This window comes from Barbus barbus (genome assembly GCF_936440315.1).
Source record: "Barbus barbus genome assembly, chromosome: 2".
Taxonomy (NCBI): Eukaryota; Metazoa; Chordata; class Actinopteri; order Cypriniformes; family Cyprinidae; genus Barbus; species Barbus barbus.
Genome location: NC_136730.1, coordinates 40,213,117 through 40,232,564, shown reverse-complemented (window position 1 = coordinate 40,232,564; position 19,448 = coordinate 40,213,117). Strand labels below are relative to the sequence as shown.

Below are 19,448 nucleotides of genomic sequence, written 5' to 3'. Positions count from 1 at the left end.
ACACCAGGTGCCACTCCTGTCAGCTAAGAACAGGAAACTGAAGCTATATTTTCTACGGCTCACCAAAATTGGAAAGTGAAGACTAGAAAAGCATTGCCTTGTCTGATGAGTCTTGATTTCTGCTGCTGTTCAGATGACAGGTTCAGAATTTGGTGTAAACAACATGAAAGCTAGAATCCAACCTGTTTTGTGTCACCGGTTCAGCCTGCTGGTGGTGCTGTAATGGTGGGGCGAATATTTTCTTGGCACATTTTGGGCCCCTTAGTACCAATTGAGTATCGTTTAAAAGCCTTGGCCTATCTGAGTACTGTTGCTGAGCAGTGAACCCATCTTAACATACCAGCAAATCATCTCAAACTGGTCTCTTGAACAAGATCATGAATTTATTGTACTCAAATGGCCTCCAGGCACCTGGGGCCTCATTTATAAAATGTTGCGCGGAAACCATCCTAAATTTGACCTTACGATCATCTCTCAAATATGCGTAGGCCTACGTGTGATTCATAAAATGAACGTACACATCTCTTTCAGATGTGAAATCTATGAATCGCAAATGATCTTGAAAACGATTCCTAGTTGATGTTTCATGCTTTACCAATGGGGAAAATGGGGGAATGAGTACCTGTATGGCCGAAGACAAAAAAAACAATAGCAAACACAAGGTGCAGTACCATACTGCAGTTCATTTAATTATCAACTGCTAGATCAGCGTCTTTAAAAAGTTATGAAACATGACAAAATGGGTCTCAACTTCAAACCTTTCCAGTCGGCAGGACTAAACAACTGTTCCATTTCTACGTGAATCATGGGTACGAAAAAAAAAATGTAAAGGGAAAGAAATATATATATTGTTTTTATTTTAAAAAATATATTGCTGCCCTTTCGGTTCATTTCAATCATGTACATTCAGATAAAATACTTGTACATGTCAGAATACACATGTCTATGATACATTTGATTTTTAATAAGCAAGTATGCAGAAACACAAAGATCAGAAATGCTGAGATGGATAAAAAAAAAAAATATATCTGTAAGCCCAACAGGATTTGTGGTATTTGGTTGTTGGACATTTGGTAGACTGAAACAACGCCCTTATACACCGTACCAGCACTAATAATGGGTGTTGTAAGATGCTGAGTGATCTAATATTGTGTCCCAACCAGGTGCTATAAAATCTTTTGTCCTCAATGAAAGTGAAATAGTGACAAAATCACTAATTTGACACAGTTGTAGAATGAGGCTGTGGACCAATGAGATTTTGCTGTGGGTGGAGTTACCTGAGGCACCGTGTCAAAAACAAACGTAATGTCACCAACAACAAAAAACTGGGTCAGGGTCATGGCTGGTTTGAACGCAAGTGAGATGGACTGATGTCGTACCCTGTTGGGGCTGGGTGAAAGTCTTCTTGAGGGCTCTCAAAGAGGCCAGGGCAGGTCACTGAAGTCCACGGGACCTCCCAGACCTGCGTCCGCCTCCAGCAGGCTCATGATGATGGCCATGGCAGCCTCATCGTTGCTGGGGCTGCTGGAGCCCGGCTCGTCCATGATGTCTCCAATACCGATGTGTGATTGATCACCTGCAGATCAGAGACAGTATTGTGAACTGTTCAAAAGCAACACTGACCACTTGGTGATCAGATTACCTTTAAAACTTACTTAAAATCGAGCTGTTAGAGTAAGGATATCCTATGCTGTCCTGGCCCGACACCACCCCTGCTGAAGGAATGTCTGGACTTCCACCATTTGAAATCTGAGCAGTTAGGGAAAAAATCAGAAGCTATTACATTTATATTAGCACATTAATGTAACGTTACATGAACTTTCTGTACATCCAAATACGTTTGTCAGAGACTAAACCTTAAAGTGATACTCCATCCAAAAATGAATTCTCACATCATTTATCTTCATTTTACCCAGATGTATGAGTTTTTTTTTTCTTAAAATGAAAATAATCCAAAATCTTCAATAACAACAAAGCAAATTTAAAGAATCAAGTAGACAAATTAATTTCTTTAAATATTCCCATTTGTGTCTAAACATAAACATCTGCGATGCATGATGATGAATAAATGATGAGAGAATTTTCATTATTTTTGGGTGGCATATAAAAAGGCCTTTTTTTATTTTAGTGATCAACAAGCATATCTAATTAAACTGTTGGTAATCAAAAAAAGCATGTCTAATTAATTGAAATCATAAAACTTTTAGTTTAACAAAAGAAAGTAAAACAAAACAAAAATTCCAAATTCCATTTTCCTTTTTTTCATTATTCCTTTTTTATTTGTCTGAATGGTTTTAATGGTCAAATTAATCAAAAAGTCTAATTAAATTTTAATTTTTAATTAATTGAACTTGTGAAACATACAATTTAACAAAAACATTTTTAACACAAATTACATTTTTAGGGCCATATGAGATTTATTTATTTATTTGATTTGAACCTGTTGTTGTGCAGAAAAAATACACTGTTAACCTTAAAACATGGAAGAAAACCTATATTCCTGATATTCCTTAAAAAAATAATGTTTAATAATTTTATTATCATTATTACATTCTGCTGTACAATAATAATTGATTTTTGTCACAATCTCTTTAAGCCAAACTTTAAGCGTCAGAGAGATTTCAAATGAAAAGGTGAAATGCTGGTGAAGTGACTCTGGAGATGAAGTTTATTTATTCATGTCCTCTTATAGTGAGACGACAGATACTGAAAACACCACAAACATCGTGTGTGTTTTAGTATGTGTACAGTAGTAGACAAAACTGTGCTACTCTTTCACTCTGAGACGGGCAGAACGTCGGCTTATTTCAATAGCAGTTTTTTTCCGCTTTTATATTAACTGACACTAGTCCATATCGGGATTTGATTAAATGTACAGCCCTATTATATTTATTCATTCAAAATTTGCCAGTTTCTGTGACATTCCTCTCTATACTCTACTTTATAGGGAAGGAATATATGATTCTGTCCATGTTTTCTGTATCACGAGAATCATAGGGTTATAGTGTCCCTGTAAGTGAAGCACAAACGTTACCTTCCTGCCCCCCGGTGAGGATGTATCAGGAGGGGGTGTGCTGTTGGAGATGTTGAGGGGACTTGAGCCACAACTCGAGGGAGATGAGCCTCTTATCCTGTAAATCATATAACAATAACAGGTAAAAACCAGCTGCAGTGTCACCAAGATCATGACTCGATTTCAGATTATTAGACTTGAACTGTGTAAACCGATCAGCTCACCTTTGTATCTCCATCACTTCCTCAGCGATCATGCGGCCGATCTTTCCTGCTCCGGGTCTTGTGCCTCCAGGGATTCCAGGGACAGTTTTCCCCGAGCCTGCAGAAGAACATTTAAAAAGACCACCGAAATACTATTAAAGGATTTTTATTGTTCTTGAAAGCGTTCTCTTATGTTCACCAAGGCTACATTTATTTGATCAAAAATACAGTAAAAACTGCCTGTAGCACTTTATTTACGATTATAATTCAATTGTGTGCTTAATTCTGCCACATATTTGACCCTGGACCACAAAACCAGTCTTAAGTGTAAATTTTTCAAAATTGAGAGACATACATCATCTGAAAGCTGAATAAATAAGCTTTCCATTGATGTATGGTTTGTTATATTTGGCTGAGATACAACTATTTGAAAAGCTGGAATCTGAGGGTGCAAAAAAAATAAATATTGAGAAAATCGAAGTTCTTAGCAATGCATATTACTAATCAAAAATGAAGTTTTGATATATTTACGGTAAGAAATGTACAAAATATCTTGAAGGAACATGATCTTTACTTAATGTCCTAATGATTTTTGGCATATTAAAAATCAATAATTTTGACCCATACAGTGTGTTTTTGGCTATTGCGACTGGTTTTGTGCTCCAGGGTCACATATTTCCAAAGGCTCTTCTCACAATTTCCCTTCACTTCATGTAAACATACATGAAGGTAATATTTGTTGAATCGGTAAATCAAAGACTCAAATGTATGATGAAAACATTAATTTCATCATTGCATACTGTATTTATTTATTTAAAGAATTAAGAATTGTTATATACTGAATTTAGAGGAAATATGTGCTTTAAATTTCATAAAAATAATGACACTCCATAGGCAATTTCTTTATGCTTGATATCATGATAATTATGCATTTAATTTAGTGCTGTCAAATGATTATTCGCGATTAATCACATTCAAAATAAAAGTTTTTGTTTACATAATATATGTGTGTGTATATTTATTATGTATATATAAATACACACATATGCATGTATATATTTAAGAAAAAGATATGTTGTGTTTATATAATAAATATATTTATAAATTATATGAATATACATATATGCATGTAAATACATGTAAATATTTTCCAAATATATTAGTGCTGTCAAACGATTAATCGCAATTAATTGCTTTCAAAATAAACGTTTTTGTTTACGTAATATATGTGTGTGATATATATTAATTATTTATTAAATAATTAAATTAATGATTATATTTAATTAAATAGAATTATTATTGAATTATATCATTATTTTAATTATGTTTAAATATTTTAAAAAACAAAAAAACATTATTTTTGTTGGTTTTTATTGTCTGGGTAACCCCAAACAGCGAAATCTTATTATTAAACATATTTTCTGATTGGATGTGATGTTGAACTGAAAAACGACTTGTCGCAGGTAACTTGTTGTGTCTGGTTAGGACACGCTTTAACAGTCACTAGTTTATTTGTTGTGTTAGCATGTGGAGAGTACATGAGATCTGCCTACCGTCACCAGCTGTAAGGACGCTGTCCATACTCTGGGGAGAGGCAGTGAGCTGAGGATAACCAGGCTCTGCTCCATCAAAAGAACTGCCTCTGAAAACACAGCCATTCAAGTTATTAAACCAAACCATCAGAACAGTATGACAATGTATTTTATCATTAGAGATTGTGTGCACTCACGAGACGACTGTATTAGTCGAAACAATGTATTCTACTTCTTTGGTCCAAGGGTTCATGAAACTGAACCAGCGACTTTTTAAAGTTATAAAAGAGCCATCTTTAATCTTGAACTTGTAACAGTTAGTGTTGATCTTCTCTCTCATCTGCAGCACTGCAAACAGAAACATACAGATTGCGAGGTCAGCCACAGCAATCTGGTTGTGCTACACTGTATGGAGAGCATTGCTCTAATGTTACCTTGTCTATGGCATTCAGCAAGATGTCCAATGTTATCCTGATGGAAATACTCATAGAACGATGTGCCCAGCAGCTCTTGAGGTAGATAAGCAAGAATGGCCGTGGCCCTAAAATGAAAAGAAGCATATACACTCGGTGTTGGGAAGTAACTAGTTACATGTAACAACTTTACATAATTGAATTACAAAATAAATTGAACTGTAATCCATTGCAGTTACTATGAAAAAATACAGCTACTACATTAAGATTTGCCTCTACTTTTGAGTGCAACGGTTCTCAGCCGATGGATAGAAAGTCCCCGTTCTACATTCCTTCTTTTTGGAAGTATGTTTAACAGTACATCACAATACGGAAGATCTGTCGCTACTTCCGTTTCACCACATACACAAAAAATTGACTCCACAGATGCAGCTGATGCAACAGTGCCTTTGTAACAGTGTATTTTTAGGTGCATTGTACGTCCTATATTTCCGCCTTTAGCCAAGCCGTGACCTTATGTCCATCTGTACCATTTATCCATGGCTATATATTTGGATATTGACCTGCATTGTGCTCACGAAACCAAATAAGCTGCCATCAAGATTGGTCATAAGGTCAGCATGGATACCAAGCATTTGATCCCAAATCAGTTTATCCATCAGTAGACAAAACAAAGATATCCCAACCAATTATCAATTTGATCAATTTTTAACAGTTTGCTTACAAACTAATGTAATTTTGAGTCTGGAAAATTATACCATATTATACAAGCATGGTGCATGTCATAGTGCATTGGTATTGTTTTTTAACCAAGTTAAGGTGTGGTCACATTTTCCGTTACCATTCTTGCCGGCTAGCAAACGAACCAACCAACCATAAATAACTGCTTTCCCAACCACCTCTTAAAGGAAAATGTTACAATTTTAATGTGTGGTGAGTAAACACTCTGAGAATGAGTCCCTCATCCACTGCGGATCTTTAGTTTTGCTTGTTAAGTTATGAATCTCTACCCACACAGAGGTCACTTCTGAACCAAGAGGCTTGCTATTGGTTATCACTGAGCATTTGTGTGACTTGAACATGAACCCAATGTGAGCTAATTTTTTCACCATCAGAAATCTATCAGGCAAAATTCTTCATTGTGTTGATTCCCACTGACAGCCTGGATTTTGCTTGAGAAATTGTAAATGTGACCACACCGTCAAACTGCAACTGCATTTCAGGGCACCCAGTGGTCACTACTTACCTTTGGTCCACAAAGACAAACTTCCCATCAATGGCATGGCGCGAGACATACTCTGTGGGCTTCACCCGGATGTCTCCGTTCATGGGTTGTGTGAGAATATGAGGGTGTAATCGTCCAATGGCCACTAAGCAGCTGAGATTACAGCCTTCGTTATCAGGCTCATTGTCTTCATCTAAACCCATCTTTGTGGGCGGCCAGCTCTTCAGATAGCCAGTGCTGTGGATGGTGCAGAAGCTCTTGCGATCGGCTGGAGGGTGCAATAGAAAGCAATAGTTATGACGTTAAGACTTTGTTTTTTTTTATTATATTTAACGATACGCAAAGTAAAAGAAAGAACTGATTTACCTTTCTTTTTGGAGCAAGTTGAGGGAAAATCTTTGTCCTCCATTTTGAAAAGGGGCCTGTTGCACTTCATTCTGCAGAAGAAGGAACGGCGGGCCCCCGAGCACAGTCTGGAGGGACAAGGGGCGATGTCTGTCCTGACTGGCAGCCCAGCTGAGAAAATAACAATGCACTGTCAGATAAGTTCAAAAAATTGTAAATTGTATAAGATTAAAGGCTGGTATATACTACTTTTTGCCCCAAGATTTTTGTCCCAGTTTGCAGTCTGGACTAGTTGATGCTAATTGCTAAAGTCAGAGCCAGTCAGCAGATTTTAGACAATCGGTGTCGAAAGATTTCAAATAAATGTGTGTAGTGTATGATGGACACAGACTCTGATTCCCTCCAGTCAGAGGATATCATGCATTTGATATTTTGAGCTTAATTTACAGCACAAATTGTTTTTCTTTGATGTTTCTCCAGGCGACATGGTGCATGTTTCTGTGTGAGTTTGTTGTGTTTGGAATGACTTGCAAGTCTGGTAGTGTGTGATCTTTAGTCGTTTAGTTTATGATGCCCAGTTTTTCCTCCGTAACCATTTACAAAGTTGGAAATTTGTATAATGTCAAAGGTTAAGGTTTGTCTGCATAATGGTGTATTTTTTAGCAGGTGCTAACTTACTTTTAGCATCGATGAGTCTTTCGCGTGGGGCTGTGTCAGATGACGAGAGCTGCTCTTTGACTTTTGCAATGTCTTTAGGATGCAAATAATCAAACAAACTCTGGCCAATCAGGTCATTCTGTCAGATGGAAAAAGCAATCCAGTGAGTCACTTCAGTCTGATGATTCATACACAGTGAATCAGAGTAGCATTAGAAGGCCTTACCTGACTGTAATTTAAAATTTTGTAGACAGACTCTGACACAAAAAGGATCTTTCCCCGATCACAGCCCACAACAAACAGAAAACCGTCAGCAGCCTGGGACACAAAGTGAATCACCAGTGAGTCACAGCCAGGGTTTGTCACTCAGCACAGCACAAAAGGACTTTTCTTTAGCTCACCTACCCTTAATATTAAGTGCTTCAGCTCATCGTCTGATAAAAAGGCTGGCTTGTAGTTAGCTTCAGTATAAGGGTTTGCAGCACCTTAAAAAGACACGTATAATATAATATAAACTTAAAATATACAATAAAAAATAAGCATACACGTATTTTTGTTTTGAGTACTTGTACACCAAATAGTCAAAACATAATTTGAAGTACATGAATTAACCGAGTCACGGTGATAAAAAAAAAAATGATTATATGCTTTTGTGTTAACTCACAAAATGTTTGCGTTTGCCCGAGAAACTTTGCTTTATCTTGCAAATCTTTTGCGCTCACGGGGAACTTTGCATTCGCTTACAAAAGTATTGAAATATAGTTATTATCACCACTCTATTCATATGATTTCCATCACTAGTTTTAGAAAAAAAGGGAGGGAAATGCAAAACTATTGCAAGCAAATGCAAAAGCATTTTTTTTACCATCGCCATGGCCACTTAAAAGATTGACCAACCGATTTTGTAAGTTATATTTATTTTTGAAATTATATTTGTTTTATGCATTTTTGAATATTTCATATTCACTGTACTACAGTACTTCAATAAAACCATAATATTCATTAAGAATATAATATAAAAATCAATAATATCAGATATAATAATTTACATCATGTAATAAAATAATTTTAGATTGCAAAACAACTTTGCATAAATATTATATATTCCAAATATTCATTTAATGCATATGCTTATTTAATATTTTCAAAAGGAAAGCACGGATTGATCAATTAGTCTGTTTTGAAACCATTATTGGTAATACAATGTTTGGGAATAAAATATAACTGCAATGTTCATATCATAAATTTGGTCATTTTTATGTATAATAGTACTCAAATATAAAATCACTTGAAATACAAAATGACATATAAAGGCTACATTTAAAAAGCCAGCTGAATCTCACCTCGAAGTGTTTTCATATGCTGGACCGCCATGCGCAGCACCGTGAGTTTGTCCAGCTTGCGGGACATGGCATTGCAGGTAGGCACTAATGAAGCCAGCTCATCAATAAAGCAGTTCATCTTGTCTCTGCGTCTCTTCTCTATCTGACTGTGAGCCTCCCTGTTGACAACCAAGAGTCCAAGACATTGTCACAATTGGAAGAAAAGGCATGGGATCTAGAGCAGTATATGATCTATCCACTAATAATTAAAAGAATATATATGCTCTGGATTACAGCACCTTGCATTCTTAATCTGATGATCGACCCTGTTGAGAGAAAAATGAGTTTAACATCTGAGAAATAATAAATCATGTAGGCTAAGTGTAAACACGCATCCAGTTACAGATGGAATAATCATATTATTAATCCCTTACATATATGCTGAAAATCTGGGATTCAAGATTTTGAAAAACTTTAGTAACATCAAAATGAATATGAAAAGTATAAATTTCTCCTTAAAGCAAAGGGCCACAAACTGCAAACTGGATTTTAAAAAAAGTCAGAAAAATGCAAATAAAAGAAGCATTTTCAGTGGTCATTTATGCTGTATATTTATGATAGATAAACCAATTTACCTTCCAAGTTGTTTGTCCTTGTCTATGTCCATACTGTCCCTTAAAAATGAACAGTAACAATACATTAGCTTAAATAGTTCACAAATCAACCTATATAAAGAAATTTGAATGGGAAGATACTCTGCACAAGTGAAAAATAAATATACTAAAATGTATTTGAAATACATTTATTTCATGCTAAGCATACTACAAATACATTTACATATTTTTGTACTTAATAAAAAACCCTGCAAGTGTTCTTTTAGTATATACTAACCTGGCAACTGGAACAACTAATTTTGTACTTAATGCATTTTAATTGTGCAGAAGTAGTTCTGAAGTCCAACTAAAGATATACTGAAGGATATTTGATTGTGCTAAAGTGGAACTATTGCAAGTATACTTTAGGTGCATTTTAAATTACATTTTGCATTTAAAGACCGAAATTATTCAGATCATACAATCCTCATCAATAGTGACATTAAAACACATTTTAGGCTTGATAATAAGAAACGTGCATTGTGCACAAGTAGTAGGCTACTCCAAATAAAGTTTATATCAGTAAGTCTCAAGTGATATGTCAGTAAATATGTTAATATATTTGAACTAGATTTGGAAATACGAAATAAATGTATTTTAAATATGACTTTTTTATTAGGGTGATTTGCAAGTAAAAGGAAAAAATGATTTCTCAAAACCAGACGAAAAATACTCTTTAAAACAAAATCCTTAATTTTCATTATAATCAATTAATGTTTAGGTTAAGAGCACATGATTCATTTCTCCTCATTAAATGTCATTACAGGATAAGGATCTCACAATATGGTACCATTTACTAATATATTATGACTTGATATGATGTAACTTCCATTTCACGCACCATCAGCTCCAGCTTGCCTGTTTCATAATGGCTTGTTTCATAACTGACCAGAATAAAAGAAATTGTACACGTTGTTTACCTGAAGGCTTGACACTGATAACATCTACCACAGATTTTTTTCCTCCCTGTTGGTTAAATAACTCCTATGTGTTTTCTATTAGAGCAAACTTTTTTGTCTGCCCCATGACCAAAAATATTCACTCGATGCATAATTTAATGTGAACTTCACTTGTTCTTGTTTGCAAACAATTAAAATAACTAATTTGATACTTCTCGTAAGATCGTTCCAGTAGTTTACAAACCCTTGGATGGGAAACCCTGCTTTACAAGTTATTGTTAAAAATGAACCACCAAACTAAAGCTACATATAACCCAATATTATGCACAATATTCAGACACTAAGAGGTCTAATCTATTAAAAGGGGTGAATTCACCTAGAATGAACCGTGACTACATTGTGCAGATAGTGTTTATTTGCACAAGCTGTTTGCATAGTTTTAGCACCTGATTCACCAAAGTATCTCCTGCAAATATTTGTGAACAATATTTGCCTTTGAAACACTTTGCACTCTGTCTTTTTGCATGGAGTGAGAATTCATATTCAGATATCAAAGGTGCTGGATTACATTTGTGTTAAAACAATAACAGATTGGACAGTTTGACCATTTTGCAAGACTTCATCCATACTCACTGACCATTCACTCTCAGTGGACTGTGTGAGCTGTGAGCTTGGGATGAGGAATCTCATCCATGAAGCCTCAGATCTAAGAGGATAAAATTGGTATTTTTCTCAAAAACAAGGGGTGAGTTCATATATTTCTTTCTATTTTTTTTTTTTTTAAATCAGATGAATAATGTGCCTGTCCTCAAACAAAGACACACTTGTGACAGTACAGTTTAGTGATTTAGTGATGACAGCATGATAATAAGATTTTATACTGTTCATGCACCATGGTGTGCCATGGTCATAGATTTTTTTTTGTAAAAGAAATGGAATATTAGTTTGATGGAATATTAGTACTGGAACATTTTTACACTGGACGTATTGTAAAGTGAAAGTAATTTAAATGTTTTGATACTTACTCAAAAGAAAATCCATCAATTCTGTGAAAATAAAGATATTGACAAATTTAATTTCAGGTCATCTCATATTAAAGGGACAGTCCACCCCAAAATTACAACTCTGTCATAATTTACTCACCTTTAAGTTTTCTCTTCTGTAGAACATAATAGAAGATATTTTGAAGAATGTGGGTGACCCAACAGTTTTGGTTCCCATTGATTCCACTGCGTTTTTAGTCATTTTCATGGAAGTCAATGGGAAAAAAAACTGTTTGTTTCTTCAAAATGTCTTCACTTATGTTTCACAGAATAAACGACGCCACACAGGCTTCTTGAAGGTGAGTAAATGACAACCGAATTTTAATTTTTGGGTTGACTGACCTTTTAAAACTACAAAATATGCAAACTCACTGTAACTTATAGTAAATGTCTTTGGTTTATAGCTGATCAGCAATGAACGTCTGTGATAGATATAAGTGCAAAACAGGAAATGTGAGTGGAGATAAGTTTCATCCCCATCCAGAATTGCATTCTGCAATTAGTGTGTTTGATTTGGAGTGTTGTCAGAGCGATACCAGAGAGAAAAAAAATAAATTATGCAAGCCTGTTCCATGCTTCGTACCACTCGCATATGTACTTTTTTTAACACTTTTACAAGAAGTCTCTTCTGCTCACCAAAACTGCATTTTATTTATCAAAAATACAATTTACAGTAATATTGTAAAATGTTATTACAATTTAAAATAACTTGTTTTATTTTAATATTCTAAAATGTAATTTATTTCTTTTTAGCAAAGCTGAATTTTACTCCAATTTTAAATTTAGAATTTTAAAGAATCATTACTCCAGTCTTCAGTGTCACATGATCCTTCAGAAATCACTCTAATATGAAGATTCGTTTTTTTAAAGAAACATTTCTCATTATTATCAATGATGATAAAATATTGCTTAGTATTTTTGTGTAAAATATGCTTTTTTTCCAGGATTTTTCAAGTTAAAAGAAGCATTTGTAATAGAAATCTTGTCTAACACTATACATGTCTTTATAAATCTCTTTTAAATAAAATAATTAGTTTCTTAAAAAAAAAAAAACCTTACTGAGCCCCCAAATTTTTTTAAAGGTAGTGTAATTCCAGACAATGGGCCATGAACCTCATCATGAATCCTGCTTGAGGTCCATTATAAATGTGAAAGATGATGAACAGCGTTAGAGGATCTGTTAGGACTTGTTCTTACTGATAGTCGGTGATGCTGCTCTTCCTCTTGCGGGTGTAGTCCATGCCCGGCGTACCCATAGAGCTGCTGATCAGATCAGTGGAACTGGGAGACATGAACTCATTCATCGTGGAGGAGATGTCCATTCTTTGGTCTGCCATTAGACCATCTGCAAAACACAAACAGAAATTTAACCCCTTAGTTTCTTGTATTCTGTTATAGTGAAGAAAAAAGAAAGTAAATTTCACAAACACTTAAAGTTCATGATCGTAAACATGAAAGTAAATACTGATGAATTAATAACCTAATACAAATTATCCATAAAATTTGATTTTGATTATTTAATAGCACAAAAACTAGAAATATAAAAGGTAATACTTCTTAAACTCACCACACAGAAAGAGAAGAGGGCTGTTCTTGCTTCACCATTTCCTGAGATCCTCCTCTGCAAGAGAATAAAGTTGTGGTAAAGCAGGATATACTGTTTAATCTCCACCCTAACAGAGCTTAAGCATTTCATAAGCCAGACACAAGAGAGGGGTTTAGATGATGTAAGTGAGCAGACAGACACTTCTCAATGTCATATACAACGGGGTTCAAAAGGACAAGAGTAAAAATCATTTTTGTGCTTTTGTAACCTGAAAATAAACCAAAGTTTGACCAAATTAGAATATTGAACGAGCTGTTGTACTCAGTCTACATGCAGTCTGTCCTCTGATTGATAGTGTACACTTTTTAGCAAGTAATGTCCACCTTTAGGTCATGATACACGTGTCTTTTTGCTGTGAAATACTTAATGATTTTTTACCAAGTAAACATAAGAATAAAATTTATATTGTTCAAAAATATTTCAAAATTTATGAAACATGACACATCAGGCTTTTAAGGAACATTTGTTTGTTCATCTCTCAATCATTGTATTGCATTGCATTATATGTTTTGCTCCCACAATAAAACTACAGAGCTTTGATCAAAAAACTAATCTTACTAAGACATATTATTGTGAGACATGGAGTGACAACTGATATTCATATGCATTTTATGCAAGTAGTCTGTTATACTGTTATAAAGATCTAATTCATTTACATTACAAGAATTGATCTGACTTTCATCTTTAATTTCATTTTACTATTTAGCTATTCTATAAATGCCAGCAACTGTACTATGCATATTTTTACGCATTTCGGGCCTCTGAATGAAACTGAGGTGTCTTGTTCCTCCTTGAGTATGAGATCCATATTCTCCTATATCTTACTATCATGCATCAAATATGATACACAACAAAAAACACAAATACATTAAATAAATGTTCAGTCATGAAACACTAGATGGCGCAGGCTGACGGGTGATACTGATGATATTCACAGCATTAAACGACTTGGCACAAGCTGATTGGTTCATGTTGCATACGCAGCCAATAAGCTTGCTACTTTATATTTAAATGGCTGGTTAGCATTCACTTGAGCATTTGCAGCGTGCTTTCAGAGTTCCTCTGAAACCCTCCACCTTCCCCAGCTCCACCTGTACAGATCTGCTACAGTTTATTTTATATGCTATTTGTGCAGCAGCAGTATGTCTTAAATACTCATTGCACTGTACTGTCGTATGCGTTCCTGTTTTTGCTTGCAGCAATAATCTGCTATGGCAAAAACCAGCAGCAGCGTAGCAGATCTATTCCGCCAAGACCAAATATATTAACATTGTCATAACCACTGCCATGCTAAAATCTTTCGAGAGTTGTCATGATTGAAATGAATGAATGAATGAATGAATGAATGAATGAATGAGTAAAAATTACAAAGAAACTCCATGTAAAAAGTATCATATTTGTAGTTGAACTCAATTACATGGACGCCTCACAAATTGCTTAGCTTTTCACCGCAACACTTGCGGTTTTCCAGGGAACAACTAACAACAAATATGCAACATCTTTTTTGTATTGCATATCATTGTCTTAGGCCGTGTCTCTTCTAAGATTCTGTTCATCATTATCTTTGACCTATTTTTCACCAGCTGACACTTGATCCAGGTGACCTGACAGATCCAGGGTGCCGTGATACCCAATTAAACCTGCTATGTAACACCCTGATCGCCCCATGCCACCAGCGGCCCACATTCGATTATGTTCTGGCACAATCTGTTCTCTTTACAGTTATAGGTCAGACTGACACCTGCTTCTATTCAAGCCAGTAATTTGCATCGTGAAACGTGAAGCTAAACAGACAAGTATAGAAGGACACTGATAACGTGACAAGTCTGTGACAGATGGATTATGGAAACTGAATGCCTTGCAACAGTAATAAGAAGCACTGGAGTCTAACCTTGAAGAATTCTCTGCATTTACACATCATGCACCTCAATCACATTTCTGTCAGGAACTTAGGGCCCTATGAAATCCTTTTTATTTTTTCCAAATTTCATTTTTGATTTAGATTTTTCTTTTAATGGTTTGATGGTCAAATTAAACTTTATTTATCAAAAAGCATGTCTAATTAATTAAAATCATGAAACGAACAATATTTAACAGCAATTTAAAAAACAAAATATACATCTTTAAAGCCCTATGAAATGTCTTTTTTTTCTGAAATTCAGCTTTATTTTTACCAAATTCTGTTTTCCATTCATTTTCTGGATTCCATTTTAATGGTTTCATTACATTTGAATATATATATTTTTTTAAGTATTATTATTTTTTCGGAAATACTGTCTTGTGTATTTACAAAAAAAAAAAAACTGTATGCATGTTCATAGTTTTCATTATTAATAGTTACAGCTTTTAAAAAACAGTTATGATATAGTGCTCTAAAAATCAAATGATCAACCACAAGATCATAAGCAGAGAGGAACCCAAAGGCAGAGTGTGTGAATATCAAGCAGAAGTTCATAAAAGCGGCAGTAAATGTAGGTCACTTCAGTAAGTCTGCTCACAGGATGTTAATATCCTTAATAAAAAATACATGAAAAGGTCTGATGTGATTTGTATTGGTTATGGTTTTCTGAACAAAATGAGTAATTACAATGAGTAATTTGGCATTTAGGAAGCCCATCTGACCTACTTACCCCATAGTCCATCATCAAAATATTACAGTCAGAGGCCATACGAAGTTCTCAGTTCAAAGTTATTATAATAGGCATGTCATATGAACATAAGCATCATCAGCTGAAGCATAAAATAATAAGGGTTTACAAAAGTATATTGATGTCCAAAACACAGCTTCAAGCAATGACTCACCTAAAAATGAAAATTCTGTCATCACTTATTTAACTTGATATAGATCCAAATTATCTATATAAAGCTAAGTATATATATTTTTTTCATGTGGGGGAGAACACATAAGAACAAATTTAGCGGAATGTCCATGCTGCACTTTTTCATACATTCAAGGTGAATGATTGAGAGCAAGCCTCAAAAAACCTGTCAATAAATGAACAAAATTTTGCATTGTGACATTATTCTTTACAGAGGTTCCCAAACCTTCTTGCCGACGGAACCCCTAAGATGTAAAACATTTACTTAGTACCCCCTGAGATTTGAAGTTAATATTTTAATCATTTAACAACACAACCACATGTTCATGGTTCTCTAATGTCGGTTGTTCTAAACCTTGGCAAATTATGATTACTATTATTTTTTTTTAATTATAGAAAACTTTATAGTGTCCATTTCTGCAAATATTGTCACAGTATAAAATAATCTAATTTCTCAACAAAAAAAAGTAGTTTATACATCTTCAATTCGTGATATGCACAATGTGCTCTATTTCAACTCATATGATGCCATGCAACAGCTTTGCATGAGAAACAGACTGACATTTAATTCATTAATCATTCAAAAATTATTCAGTGACTTGAGAGTGAGTAAGTAATAACAGATTTTTATTGTTGGATGAAGTATCCCTTTAATACATTTGGTAGAGACATTAATTCCACACAGTTTCCAAATATCTTAGAGCACATACCTCAGAAAACAGCTGTCTAATCACAGCGCTGGCTTCTGCGGGAATACACAAAAGAGTCAGGCACTGGACCTGAGAGAGCACAGGCCACAGACAGATGCAGGGCCAGGGAAAAGAAACAGAAAGAGCGTATGAACATTAGGAAATGCTGATTGCATGAGGAGTCATTGGTAGTATCATCTGTTGTGATGAGTATGTCTGTGACCGCAGGGACAGCAGATGGGTTCTGTGCGCATGCTGTACAGTTAGCAGAGGATCATGGGAGGACAGAGACTGAGTCCGGATGGACGCACTGCAAGCTGCTTAACCGTACCGTCGCAACCCAGAGCAGCAGATGCAGTGAGCTCACCTGCACAGCGGGAAGCCCGTCAGGCAGGTGTCACAGCACTGCCTTGCAAATAATCAGGTGTCTCATGAGAAGGCTGACCACTGAAGCTGCATAAGATTTATCAGTTTAGATGAAGGGGAAGACTTTTCACTCTCTATCTTTACCTAGATCTTTCTCACAGAGCTATTCACTGCTGAGGCTTCCTGTTGTACTGTTACTGTACACGACTACTCAAATGATTAGACACAAGTGAACCGATGTTTCCCATGATCTTTAAATCTTAAAATTAATAAATTCTATAAAATCATTGCAATTTTGATATAAAGGCTTAATGCTAAAATATTTGAAATTCGTTTTGAAGACATATAAATTGTTTCTGTGTATAAATAAATAAATTGTTTAATATTTCTGCTTTTTAGTGACCAGTTTTCCCATACACTATTTATGTAAACAAAATGTTTTTTTTTTTTAAATTCAGCAAGGATGCATTTAATAAGAAACAGAAAACTATATTATTATATAACTACAATATTCTATTTCAAATAATTACTTTTCATATTATTCGTCAAAAAATTCTAAATAAAAATGCATCGCAGTTTCCAAAAATTAAGCAGCTGTTTTCACTGATGATAATAATAATAAATGTTTCTTGAGCAGCAACTAGAATTATTTCTATTAAATGACACTGAAATTTCAGCTTTGGCATCACAGGACAAAATAATATTGTTATTATTAAAATGTTACTTTGAACTGTATTATTACAGTTTTTATATATTTTTAATCAAACAAATGCAGCCTTGACGATCATGACATTAAACATTAAAAAATCTTACTGACCCCAAACTTTTGAACAGTATGTAAAAATTGTGTTATTTCAACAATTTTGCTATTTTCTAAAATGTTAGAAATTTTAATAACAAAGAAGAAAATAGCATATAACGTTATAGGGTCTGATAAGTAGATGGCTCAGGCTTCACACAGAAGGTTTTCTGGCAATTTGACGACAAAATTCAGCGTGAAAGTATACAGTACCACAGGGTTTTGGACATGAACCATAGTAATACCACAATATTCATTATTCATAAGTATCTGTGAGTACCATGGTACATCAAGCAGCTTTGTTTTAAACTTCTTCATATCTGCCCTCAACTTGATTACCAACAAAAATAGCATGTCCTTTCTGGAAAACATGTTTTTGTTTTTCTCCCAGTTAATTCCTTGTTCCACAATAAGCATACAGTAATAAAAGCATAATAAAATAGTCGTACACAATACAAACACACCTAGGTGTAAAAGTAAACACCTTTACTGCACACAAAATCACACTCAGTGTAAGTTTTGTTGACAGGGTGTGATGCTGAAATCGCGAATAATGCTATAAATGTCCCCTAGATACACATTGTAGACACAGCCTCAGTGTTTACCTTAGTTAAAGGTCACGAGAGCCTACAGTGTCCTACGTGCACAACTGAAGCACGTCGTAATGTGTTTACTTGTAAAAATGTTTGTATTTAGTATTTTAAATATGACACTGTCACTGCAATCAGCTTTATGATTGAGAACAAATACATTACATATGACCTCAAAACCTGACATGGATTTAAAAGTGCGATTGTCAAGCAAATGTAAAGTACTGTGACAGAAATGTTGTATTTTAAAAATGTGGAAAATCATATCATAAATTATATTAGATCTTTAAAACGTACGTTAAATGTATCTCGCGGTGACTAGCGAGTTTATTAAGAACACGTATATAGCCGTATAAACAACAGACAGCACAGTTCAGCGAGTTTATGAATCAAACATGTCTTACTTACATGAAGAAGGCAGAAAAGCACATTTATAATCAGGTGAATATGGACGGCGCTAGACACTATCAGTATACATTCTCTCGATGACCTACTTTACTCTCGCTCTAATAACCACTAACCTCCTTATTGAGCCAATGGCATTACAGTGTAGACTAAGCGAGGACTCCTTTGTCCAATCAGAATGCGCTTGACCTATCTAAGAGCCAATAGGAAAACACGGGGAATAAACGTAGCCAATAGAAATTGCCTAAATATCGCAGCTTAATTACAACAGGGCTAGTGGTGGATTCCGAAACAACGCTACGTCATTTGTTTGTGTTTGTGTTGTCAGGGTAATTATGAGTAATTATGTTAAACCAGAGCCGTTGAGAAACACTAAGGGCTCTTAGGGTCAGGCATGCGGTTATCTTTTTACAGTTCACACGTGAAATTTAGATTTGGGAGATTATGTGGGTCATTCCACAAAAAATAAAAAAAAATAAAAAAGGTACTGCCTTATTTAATAGGATGTGAACATCGACTTGAATAATGAAACTCTGGCACTAACTTTTCTATATCTAATATTATTTAGGATTTCTTTCTTCATTTTATAGGCTATATCAACAAATCTTATTTATTTAAGTATTTATTTATTAAAATAAAATTAATGATGAAATAAATGAATAATATTTGTAAATAAACAAAATAATAGCCAGCCTATAATAACTAACTAAATAAATATATATATATATATATATTGTATTAATTTCATATAAAACATAAACATTAAAACATATTAAAAAGACGTGCTCTTTTGCGGCATCATTAAAATAATGCTCAGTTAGGCCACATAATGCTGCTACTACTACTACTACTACTACTAATAATAATAA

At 34.6% G+C, this 19,448-nt stretch overlaps 1 protein-coding gene across 3 annotated transcripts; it reads right to left on the bottom strand.

Annotated features, from left to right (window-relative positions):
* Positions 1-369: 369 nt before the first annotated feature.
* LOC306878138 (basic helix-loop-helix ARNT-like protein 1) lies at positions 370-18,706 on the bottom strand. 3 transcript variants are annotated; one of them, XM_079430278.1, is made up of 21 exons: positions 18,583-18,698; positions 16,441-16,509; positions 12,873-12,926; positions 12,503-12,650; positions 11,288-11,308; positions 10,900-10,968; positions 9,346-9,384; positions 9,010-9,036; positions 8,732-8,889; positions 7,794-7,873; positions 7,614-7,706; positions 7,410-7,527; positions 6,753-6,902; positions 6,408-6,654; positions 5,183-5,289; positions 4,946-5,096; positions 4,770-4,858; positions 3,238-3,334; positions 3,035-3,131; positions 1,656-1,749; positions 370-1,576 (listed from the first exon to the last, which is right to left on the bottom strand). In XM_079430278.1, exons 4-21 carry the CDS (start codon positions 12,640-12,642, stop codon positions 1,416-1,418), a joined length of 1,938 nt encoding a protein of 645 aa, XP_079286404.1. In that variant the 5' UTR covers positions 12,643-12,650; positions 12,873-12,926; positions 16,441-16,509; positions 18,583-18,698; the 3' UTR covers positions 370-1,415. The 3 variants fall into 3 exon arrangements, with proteins under 3 accessions (XP_079286404.1, XP_079286405.1, XP_079286406.1); XM_079430279.1 differs by lacking the exon at positions 10,900-10,968 and having other exon boundaries at positions 656-1,576; positions 18,583-18,706; XM_079430280.1 differs by lacking the exons at positions 10,900-10,968; positions 11,288-11,308 and having other exon boundaries at positions 656-1,576; positions 18,583-18,696.
* Between the last annotated feature and the right edge of the window lie 742 nt (positions 18,707-19,448).

Bases quoted from the DNA above. Each gene is read 5' to 3' on its own strand.
- LOC306878138 (XM_079430278.1), bottom strand. From the start codon at position 12,642: ATGGCAGACCAAAGAATGGACATCTCCTCCACGATGAATGAGTTCATG. The intron at 10,969-11,287 runs GTAAGTATCAAA...TTATCCTCTTAG, and splicing joins ATTGATGGATTTTCTTTTGA to ATCTGAGGCTTCATGGATGA. The intron at 7,874-8,731 runs GTGAGATTCAGC...TGTCTTTTTAAG, and splicing joins GCATATGAAAACACTTCGAG to GTGCTGCAAACCCTTATACT.